This window comes from Necator americanus, chromosome III (genome assembly GCF_031761385.1).
Source record: "Necator americanus strain Aroian chromosome III, whole genome shotgun sequence".
Classification (NCBI taxonomy): domain Eukaryota; kingdom Metazoa; phylum Nematoda; class Chromadorea; order Rhabditida; family Ancylostomatidae; genus Necator; species Necator americanus.
The window spans coordinates 2,606,113-2,617,665 of NC_087373.1; the positions used below are offsets into that span (position 1 = coordinate 2,606,113).

The following is an 11,553-nucleotide window of genomic DNA, read 5'->3' on the forward strand; positions in this document are numbered from 1 at the left end:
GTCTGGGAGGATAAAAACATCCATTTGATCACAGGTTAGCCAGTGCAAGTCATTGGATAGTCTAGAAACGAGTTCGTAATCCTCGGTGACGGTTCCGGATTGAATTGAACGAGGAGGCGCAGGTCCCAAGCGGATTGATTAACGCCAGATGCATTTATACAAATGAAACCTCAAGAATCCAGTAATTCAGAAAAGTAATGCAGAAAATAATACAAAATGAGTGACAATCAATAATAAGTGATCTACTAAATTTCGTATCGCTATAGAAACAACAGGAAAATTAGTGGCGCCCTCTCGATCAGTTTTAGAATCAATCAAGGTAATCAATCAGATCAAAAACCTGGAATCAGGGTAATCAAAGTAATCGCTATTGGTTTTGTAGATCATTCGTGGATCAATCGGGATCAGAAGCGGATCGCATCATACATATGTAGTGTCCTTAAATTGTCCACTAACACAGTAATTTGCGGAGTTTTCTGTAGTTACGAATGAGTGGAAGATTCCAGAAGAAAAAACATTGTCCTGAGCATATTCAGGATAGCTAACTTCATATGACGGTGAGAATTGGCGCAAAATGCCGGAGACGATGCTTGGCAATAAAAAAATACAGGTAATTTACTTTCTTTTACCGTAGCTTCATTTATTTTTTCCTCCAATGATCAATAACAGCACGTTGAAAGCTGCGAGTAATGTTTGAACTCTTTGAACTCTGTGATTGTCGATCGAATAGATCAATCATGTTTGATGACTCTTTCAGATTTCCTCTAGGAAGTGCGGTAACGAAACATTGGAAAAGCGGTTAGACCTTCGTATGTTAGAGAGTTAAATAACTGTTAAGGTGAAGGAAAATCGCATGGTTTCAGGGTGTTAGTTAGCCGCAGGGCATCATCTCCTGAAGGAACCGATTTCGAAGCGAATCGATCACGATCAAAACCGCTTGCTGCTATGCGGTGGCGCGGAAAGTTCTAGAGCGGTCTTGGATCCGAGCCAATATCTGATTTCTCAGGTTTCTCTGACAAAACGTGGTGACATATCAAGGCGTTCACCGTGATTTCCTTTCACTTCTCCCCGTCTTTTTTTTTCTTTTTTTTTTCTTATCGAAGGTTTCATTGTATTGTTTACACTCAACACTTTCTTTCACTTATTTTCCAGAAATAGATCTTTCAAAATTCTTTCATTTATTCTCCGGAAAGAGATCGGAATTCAAATTTCCCGGATAAAATGTCACTTTAGGCTACTCTGGGCATCTGATTGAACTGATATGCGTAATTTCAGGAAAAAAGATCACATGAGCAGGAGATTCCATAAAACAATGGCTGGGTGGCTAATAATAAAAGAAAAATCAAATAAAAACCACAAAACTTTCAGTTCCTAGCAGGGGACTTGAGGTGAGTTTATTGTATGAATTTTAGAATTTTTTGTTCTTGGAAATTTCGTTTTTTTCCAGTCTCTCCGTAGACAATTTTAGGACGAAAATCGTCGGAGAGTGCTGTGTGCTCAGTTTTCGGATATTTATGGGAAACAAAAAAAAAATGTATAACTCTCACAGGTGAGTAACACATCATCTGCTACAGGAGGCCATATGAATAAATGTCAGCGTTTATTGATAGTTTAATGATCGATTTTGATTCGATCATTTTCGTGACATTTATTGATCAATTTTTGTTTTGATTTTGAAATTTTTGTCCCATGAAATATTTTTCGTGCTTTTCTTGAACGTGGCTGCTTAACTATTTCATTTTTTCATTTCATACTGTTTATTGTACAGGCAACTAGCCAATTTTCATTTTTTTTATAGGTGGACTGAACATTTTGTAGCATCACTGTGACCCACCGGTGTATCACGCATTTTGCCTGCGTGGGTCATGCGAATTACTGTTAAACGAACCTTAGAATGTGATTTTTTGTCTGTAACTATTTATTTATTTATTGAAAACACCTACAGGTGTGCCTTAAAACAAAAAAAAAAACAAGATGGAACAGAGAATTTCGCCTGAATTTTACACAACAAGACTATGTAGTATATAATCAATTTTGTTCTCAATGGGACCCAGAAAAAAAGTCGTTTTAGTGGTATGGGGATTAGCTAGAGAAGAAAATCCAGTAAAAACCGTGCCTCCATGACCTCAAAAGCGTGAAAACACGAGTTTTCGGCCAAGTGTTAAAAATGTCCCCTAAGTACCAGAGTAGGAGTCGATGAGTCCCCTCCTCCTCCTCGTTCGGCGAAGTCCAGGTCATTTTTCAAATCGCCTGCTTACGATCGTCCTCTGTGTATCAATAACATCAATCAATAAACAAAGCCCACTAATAGCCGTCACAGCGATGGGCGGAGCGTCGGCGGAGGCGGAGGCGAGGCGAGGCGAAGGCGACGGTGCGAACTCCTCAGCGCCATCGCAGAGCCGGTAACTTTCCCTTCGATTACTGTAGCCGTTTCGTGACGTTTTGAGAATTTCAATCTTTTTCGCAGTGTTATGCTGGTTAAATATGGCAGCCGCTCGTTCCTCATGGGTTCTGGTTCGGATTCGAGAAATAATTCTCTACGGGACCTCGTTATCACAGAAAATATCCAGTGATTCGCTGTAATTTCCTAATTTTTGCGGCGGGAAATAAGTGACACTGAGATAATTTTTGTGTTTCTCCCACATCCCGAACAAGTTTTCTTTAACTTTTTATTGAACAGTTATTATTGTATGTATACTGTATGTACCGTAACACATCGAATTCATCATCTTTTTGGAAAAAAGGAGCACATTTTCAAAAGAGGTTCACTCGAAGAATGTATAGGATAGTTAGAATTTCCTTTCTAAAATTATGTTAACTCTCTTTTTATTTCATTATTTCATTTGTTTTTTTATTCAATTATTTCTTTCTTTTTTTGTTGGAAAATTCCACAATTTAATAAGAGAGGATCAAAACGTTCTGCCATCCAGGAGATAATTCTCCAGGTATACTGTATCATCGATTGCTGAATGCGTTTGCGTGAATCATTCTCATCGCTTCACTAAATATTATAGTGAAAAGAAGAAAAATTTGCAGAAAAAAAGAAATGCAGGGGATTTTTGGGTTTATTTTTGGATTTATTTATTTTCTCTCGTGTTTATTTTCAACAACAGGATATTGGCATAAGATTTTTTATTGGCGTACTTTTTTTCTGGTACGTGACACAAAAATTTATTTCTATTTCTATTATTATTATTATTATTATTATTATTATTATTATTACTACTACTAGAACTATTTCTTGAAAAAAAAAAGATTCTTATCTTGTCTTACGATATTTTCCAGGCAAAAAGATCCTCAGAACGACCCATTCCAAGAAAGTTTTAAAACTAACGAAAATCCCAAGAAATTGTGCTCAAGTCTGTAAATTTCTTGAATTGAACTAAAAATGAATGAACTAATTGAAAGTTTGCATTTCTCTTTATATCTTCCTTGTGGTTTTCCTTTGGAAATGGGAAAATTCCTCCATAACGCTCCCGTGTGACTATGAATATGATTTTCAGTAGGTATTGAGCCATCTCATGGAAATATCCGCCAGAAAAATGGCTCCGTTCCGTTCGTATTGAGCGAATCCTTTAAGTCACACAATGCTAAGGACACAGAATGGTAGCCGCTGCTATGACTGGTCGATTTTTTTCGTTTAGAATAGAATAGAATTCTTTTGGAATGAAGAGGGTCAGCTCTCGCACAAAAAATTAAGCGAAAAAATTAGAATTTTAAATGGACACCTAAATATTCTCTTGATCTAAGGAATGAAGAATAGAAGATATGAAGAAAAAAATACTGAAATAGTATCTGAAAGTTTTCTGACAAAAAATTCAATCTATTCACGGTATAATAAAGGAGTTGTCCGTCACAGTTGACTCTTTCTGTCGAATCAAAACAAATCGTCGGGCTTTTTTCTCAGGAACATGCCTGGAAAAACGTTTTTCGTTTTAATGACTGATTCCTCGTTGGGTCCTAATTAGAAAGAACTTCTCGTTGTGAACGTTCATGAGTAGGTCATTTTGGACCAGACAGATGTTGTCTGTTTAGTTCCTACCTCCTATTTTCTCCTTTTCTTTCTTTAATAGATCAGTCAATAAACAAAAAAAAACGATCTTCCAGTCGTGTTGCTGAGAAAAAACACCACAACGATGTGACTGTTACGGAAGGATTCAACTTCAACATACAATTAGTAGATTTTTTTTAAAATTTTTCCAATCTATATTTGCCTGCACTACGCCTATTTGTTTGATACCGTAGTACCAGCTGAATTTTGAATTTTTGAATTTTGATATGTTAACTAGAAGAAGAATCACTGAGCAGTTCATTGAATCAAAGAAAAAAAAGAAATTGTTTGTGCGAAATGGCATTCCTCAAAATTAAAACTATGGTAAAAGTCTAGGTAGAAGTAAGATGCTTTCATCTAGTAATTTCCTTTTTGCTTATCGATTATTAGTTATCGATTATTGATCGCCTTCGTTGAATGGGCCAGGTAAGCTCACTGTTTCTCCAATTTGATTGGAGAGTCGTTTGCTGTTTCAAGAAAAAAAAAAGATTGAATAAATTCCACTTTTGTCTGTTTCTCGTTTGCGATCAACGGATTTTCAGATCTTCTGGAGTTACTTCCGTTTCTGGATCCGTTTTATCCGGAAAAAATCCGTCTTACGTCGAAAATTCGCACATATGTGCATTAATTCTAGACATTTTCAAGCCTATCTTCTGGATTTTATGCTTGCAACGCAAATGATCTCATTCCTTAAACTCCACAACGTCCTTAGAGCAGAATTTTGACGAATCGAACCAAAAACTTCACTTATAATGACAAGTTATACTACCACGAAGCAGTTTACTCTAAAACCTTGGTGTTATCTTTCAGACCTCAGAAGATCATGTGATTGAAAAAAATTTTTAGACATGTTATGTTTTGTGTTTTTCATCTTTCTTCTTCACAAAATTTTTTTAAACTTTTCCTTCTTCGTGGAACAAAATAAAAGAAGGAAAAAAAGGAAGGAAAAAAAATACCAACAAAAACTAATGTGGAATGTAAAAACATTGCTGTGTTGTAGAGCTTACAGCCGGTTGCTTGGTCATTCTGTTCTAAGAGTAGCTGTAAAAATCTCTTAGCGCTAGACGTGTTCCTTTGATTTTTTTCCAAAAAAAAAAATCATTTGATGCCATTTAATATATGAAAAGATAATAATAATAAGAGCGTAATAAATAAATAAATAAATAAATAAATAATATTATGTTTCTGGATTTCTTCCACATTTCAACGATCATATTACAACTTTTCATTGTAATCCAAGTCCTTCTTTTTTTGATGATTTACTGTTTAGGAATGTCAACTTTCTCCCCATTTTATGTCCTTTTTTTTTTTTTTGGGGGGGGGAATTAATTCGGATTCTTGAGAAAAAAAAATTGTATATTTGTTGTCAGTGTATTTAAACTCTTCCTTTTCCATTTTTTCTCGTTTTTTTTTCGTCAGATAATTTCCACAGAATTGTGATTTTTAGAACAGAACCCGTTCGATAATGGCACCGAAACGAAAAAATCCACGGAAGCCGGTGAAAAATGAGGAGGACAATTTGTTGCAAAGAGTTTGCGCAAATAAGAGAGAACGTCAACGAACAAAGGTTAGTTCAGTACTGGATTGATCATTATTATCTTATACATCAATATATCGATTAGCGGCTGGAAAATGCTTGAAAGGCTTCTTTATTAGCGTTTAGCTGCACCTATGAACACATAAAAACACAGTGTAATTGCTCGTGCACTTATGTTTATCCGCGTGACCGCGACGCGAACGCATGACCTCTCATCGCTTTTCTGGATCCCATGTTTCAATCATGAAATCATGCCCGGATTCGTGTTATTATATGAAAATTTAGAATATGAGATAAATTCATGTACGAGCACGGGAAAATCACGGGAAAATATAAAAAAAATAATATAAATAATAATTCAAGATATGAGAGAATCACATGCACGAACATATGGGACAGTGTACTCAAATCACCTATCATTCATGGTTATGATGGGACCCAAACCACCAATTCATTCCGTTATTCTATTAGAATGCACAAATTTCTCGCGAAATCGAAAACCACATACATATACCGTAGTTGAAGAGTGCGCGCGCGCACCAGACGGTCGATTTATTGCTGTCGGCGATTGTAAAATGTCGGCGTGGGAATAGGAACATCATTTCTTTAAAGCCTTGAAACTGTGGGATCGTCCGAAACTTTTACTATTCGTCAGCTTTACCCGGCTCCTAAAACTTCTGTTCTCACACGCGCACTTAAAGAAATAAAGAAATGTTGAAGGTGGATCAGAAACTTCCTGGAGAAATAACATTTAAAAGTAGAATTTTGCATAGAATTCAAAAATTTTGTAAATTTCTGGATCTAAGGTGATAGTTCACCGCATAAAGGGATCACCCCACGAATCTGAGGTGGTACGGATTACAGGTGGAGTATTCGTATACGGGATCGTAGATGATGGAGAGAGGGTGATTCCGTCCATTTCTTCCTAATTACCGTAAAATACGGCCCGGAAGACACGGCTTCGAGCGTTCAGGCGCGCTATTTTCTACCAGGAGTTCGATTGGAGTGCGCCAGCCTCGTGCACGGACCGTATTTTTCGGACCGTTTTTTACGGCAATTAGGAAGAAGTGGATGGTATCATCCCCCTTCCCCTCCTTAATCTACGATCCCGTATACGAATACTCCACGTGAAATCCGCACCACCTCAGATTCGTGCGGTGATGCCTTTAAAATTTTCGTCATTGATCTCTTGTTCGACGTTAATTCACTTTAATTTACTAAAACAATTAATTTAAATGTTCTGAGCTACTATTAGTTCGGATGATATTGATCAGGAAACGAGACATTGTGGAAAAGAGATCACGAGAAATAAAAATAATAATTTAAAAAAAAAACTAATGCATGTACCTATTTGTAGAGTAGTGATACAAAGGTAGAAATAGTACTACATAGTCAAATTAAAAGGATTTTATGTTTTCTAGAGAAGTTCTGGGAAATATGCTGATCTATTTTTTCGTTTTCGTTCCTTTTTTCCTATAGTTTCAATTTTCCAAATTAAAAATTGGAGGAAAACGCTTTAATTAAAACACTGTATTTTTTTTACAACGGTTTCGACCACTATTTGTGATTGCTGCATCATTTTTATTTTATTTTTTCTCTTCCCGAGTTTTTATTAAAGTTGTATTTTATCTATTCAGGAACTGAACGATGCGTTTTCAATTCTTCGTAAAATTATACCATCAATGCCTTCGGATAAGATGAGTAAAATACATACGTTACGAATCGCGTCCGACTATATAAGATTTCTTGATCAGGTGATTTTTTTTCCCATTAAATCACTCTCATTTTTGAATTTTTCTCTTATCCACAAAAAGAACTTATGGACACTAAATTTACGTTTATGAGGACATATATGTAAAAAAAAACCAGGTAATTTTTCTCATTATTTCACTCCCACCATTGAATTTCTATGTACTTCCAAAAAAGAATTTATGGACAATAAATATGTACATAAAAATTTATAACTATAGATTTATTTGTTTGCGTTCATGAGTTAACATTTTTAGACGAAACGTGACGAGAATTAGAATAATAAAAATATAAGGTATAAGAAGTTATGGACACCAAAATTTGTATGGGATATATAAATTGGTATGGAAATACGTAAATAACCAGGTGTCATTTTTCTCATTATCTCACTCCGATCAATATCTTTTTTTCTCGAATTTCTATGTACTTTTTCTCGAAAAAACTGTGCACTTCCAAAAAAAGAATTTTCTACTTTCAAAAAAAAGAAAAGAATTATGGACAATAAATATGTACATACAAATTTATATCTATATATTTATTTGTTTATTCATGCGTTAACATTGCATTTTTAGATGAAACGTGACGATTGTAAATTATTTGGTGTTGATATTTTCGACGAGAAAGGCGGTTACGGATTACAAACCTCGTTTAATATTTGGAGGGGAAGTCATGGACTTACGCAGAGCAATTCGATGAGTAAGTGAAGCAGCTCCGCTTTTTCTTCAGGGAATTTCTTTTTTTTTCTCTAGTTTTTCCGAAAATTTCCATATTCCAACGCTTTTAATTTTTTTTTAAATTTCCAAGAATAAAATTTAAACAAATTTCCAATACCATTTTATTTATGCGTACAGGTACATCCGGACTAATGGCCCCGATGGGAATGTCAACATCGATGGCTTGTCCGATACCGCATGTAAACTATTACATGGGAGGTTATATGATGAAAACAGGTACATATGTGGTTTGATTTTGTGGAGAATCGATTAGTTGGAAAATTTGTATTAGTAGAAAATAATTTTTACTATTCTTTTCTCTGTTTTTTTTTTCTTTTGAAAATTATTTTCAACTCGATCTATTTGTGGTCGATAGGTGATATTAATAATTTTTAAGTAAAATATCGGAGTAAATTAAGTAAAGTAGCAAAAAAAAAAGAGCAACAATCAATTAAGTAAGTAATTGGGGAAAAATATTATTGAATTATTCAACATTATTATTATATTTGATGTTTAGTTTTAATAAAAAAAAGATAGATATACAAATACAGTACGAATACAATTAAATTAATTTATGTATTTATTTATTACGCTCAAAGGCGTGCCCAGAGTAAGAGGCAAGGAATGAATACAAATAAACAATAGAAAATCCAGCAAGGAGAAAAGAGTAGAATGAGAGTAATGAAGAAATTACCAAGTAAATTTTGGGATTTTAGAATTTTCCATTCCTACAGTATCTATACTGTAATTATATGAAGATATGATTGTTATATCATCAGTGTACATCTATCAAATCCAAGCAGTCGCTGGTACTTATGTCCGTCTAAATGATCTCAATGCGACTACCGTATCGCTTGCACTTTTTGTAGGCTTGACACGTTCGCATTTCGCACGATTTATTTCTTTCAGAAGTTCTTTAAACGATAAATTAGAAGTGGATTAGCGTTTTGTCGTTAAGAAACGGAAAATAAAACATTTTTAGCCGAAATGTGCACATTTAGGCAAATTTTTTTTTTACTCCGAGTGGTGAGTGGAGACGATTTCGATTTCTTTGAGGACAAAATATAAATAAGGAAAAGGAATAGAAGCGAGCATAAATGGGAAAGAAAAGCAATATGCAAATAATATAATGAATAATACAAAATTAATATAGTAGGAATAGAACCTAGATACTTAATTAGATACTCAAGTATAGGAAGAGTAACATGAAATAAATAAAATTATAAATTTAAGGAAAAAATCAAGAAGAATTATGATCAGAAAAGATTATTTCTCTACTATATGGCCAGTAAAAATGATACATGTATAAAAAATGTTTATGCATTATGAAAAACGATCCGGTATTTAGAAAGGAAAAAAATATTTTAAATCAAATATTATTCGTGTAAACATTAATCGTATTTAAATCAGCAATTATTCGTATTTATTATTTCTAAGAAACAAAAAAAAAAGAATACATCCGAAGCATCCGTCTTAGCATCAGAAGAATATCCACATCAGTTTGTGATTCTTTTCCGAAATGTTGTCAAGTAAATTTTCGTCACTTTAAGGATAAAATAAATAAGAAATGGGAATAGAAATGAGAGAAAAAAGAATTGGAAAATAATTATGATTTTCCGGTTTGATATAAATAGTTTTAAATATTTATTATATTAAGAATATTAAATATTAGGTATTAGTAAATATTAAGATTTGATATAAATAGTTATAAATATGAACATTTTGTTTATTATTTTTATATTTTTTTAAATTTTTTTATATATTTTATTTTTTATTTTAAAATATTTTTATATGAATAATCTGGTTCACTGTTGTCACAACTATTGTAACAATAGATTATCGCCGTCCAGCTGCGTTTACGACCTCTGACACGATAACATCAAAGAATCCATTATCCTGTAACACTATACTATAGTTTATGGAATTTATTTAGAATAGAGAAAATGGATCGATTTCCAGCTTTCCGGGGAAATTTTTTCTTGGAAGAATTAGATCATAGAAATCGAATTTGTGTTATAGAAAGGGAAAGAAAATACAGATTATTGATTTCCGATTAACAATAAAAATTCGTAATCGTTGATTAATTGTAAATAAGAAATGGGAATAGAAATGAAATGGAAAAAGGAATCGGAAAATAATTACGATTTTCCAATTTGTTACAAATAGTTTTATATGAACACTTTGTTTATTATTTTTATATTTTAAAACAAAACGTGTTGGCGCATCCCAAGTGGATTGATACGCCAGTGACCTTATCCTTTATCCTTTTAATAAAAATTCGACGATGGTTTCCTGGTGCGGGGAAAAACATTAAATACGCAAAATATAAATAAACTAATTATAAAAAGTAAAATCATAAATATCATAAAATAAAATAAAATACACATTATATATATGAAATGCAAATTAAATACAAAAAAAATTGTTCCAGATAAGGTATTGTTTGGAAAAGCTTATGATTAACGACTAAGAAGAATGTATTGAAATAAATAAAAATTCAGGGGATTTTTTAGGGGATTCAGGATTTTTAAGAAGTGAGAAAATCATAAGAAGACCATTTTATCCATGAGATTAACAGGATTATAAATAAAAAATACAGTAAATATGTTTAAAAATACAGCAAAAACACGTTTTGTTCGAAAAAAGAAGGTTTTATTTGTCTTCGCTTGTGTATTTATTGAGGACAGATTTTTAAATGTAGAAGAAAGTCGCGAAGAGCACCTTATTTATAGAATATATAAGTTTATATTTGTATGAAATAATAATCCACAAAATAAAAATTATAATAATTAAGAAATAGTAATTAAGAAATAAAAAATGATAATGAAGAAATAAAAAATCATAAGAATATAGAATAATAATTAAGAAATAATAATTCACATGATCCATAAAGAATATTTTATTGATCACTGATTTTTTTCCCGCTTCTCCAGACTACATGGATCCAGGAGTGACATCTGGCGAATTACCGCATTGGCAGCAGCAATAGAGGAGCTATGTAGGAGTGGGAAGAATATCGATCGATTTTTTCATTCATTCATTCATTCATTCATTCATTCATTCATTCAAGGATCGGTGTGATTGACGTGACTGTGTTTGTGCCTTAAGTATAAGTAGTTATAGTTATATTAAATAGTTATATTCTATTATAAATAGTTTTCCTATCCTCTTTTTTTTCTTCGTTCCTCTTCCTCCTCCCTCTCCCTCTTTCTCAATCCCTCTCTCTCTCTCTCGCTTTCTTTTAAAAATCTTGTCTCATTCTCAGGTGTGGTGTCATAGAAGTTTGCGTAAGTTATTTTTCACCGAATTTGAATTTATTTCTATGGTTTTTTCTTCCCGTCCAAAATGTACATATTGAATAAAATTATTATTTTTGAGACTGTTAGGTGGAGATTTCGCTTCGCGATTGCTGCGATCCTGGTGGTTATTATCGAAAGTTCTGGCGTTACGTACGTGGGAAGCAATTTATCCGAAGCCGATCGTTTCTTTTACAGCCAGCCACA

The 11,553-nt window shown here is 33.2% G+C and overlaps 1 protein-coding gene across 2 annotated transcripts; it reads left to right on the forward strand.

Annotated features, from left to right (window-relative positions):
* Positions 1 to 574: 574 nt before the first annotated feature.
* Positions 575 to 11,039, forward strand: RB195_008417 (uncharacterized protein; the record flags this gene model as incomplete). 2 transcript variants are annotated; one of them, XM_064194898.1, is made up of 9 exons in its annotated part: positions 575 to 610; positions 1,369 to 1,388; positions 1,469 to 1,549; positions 5,499 to 5,508; positions 5,562 to 5,618; positions 7,226 to 7,342; positions 7,910 to 8,033; positions 8,189 to 8,287; positions 10,984 to 11,039. In XM_064194898.1, 9 exons carry the CDS (start codon positions 575 to 577, stop codon positions 11,037 to 11,039), a joined length of 600 nt encoding a protein of 199 aa, XP_064046042.1. The 2 variants fall into 2 exon arrangements, with proteins under 2 accessions (XP_064046042.1, XP_064046043.1); XM_064194897.1 differs by lacking the exons at positions 575 to 610; positions 1,369 to 1,388; positions 1,469 to 1,549; positions 5,499 to 5,508 and having other exon boundaries at positions 5,517 to 5,618.
* Positions 11,040 to 11,553: the final 514 nt, after the last annotated feature.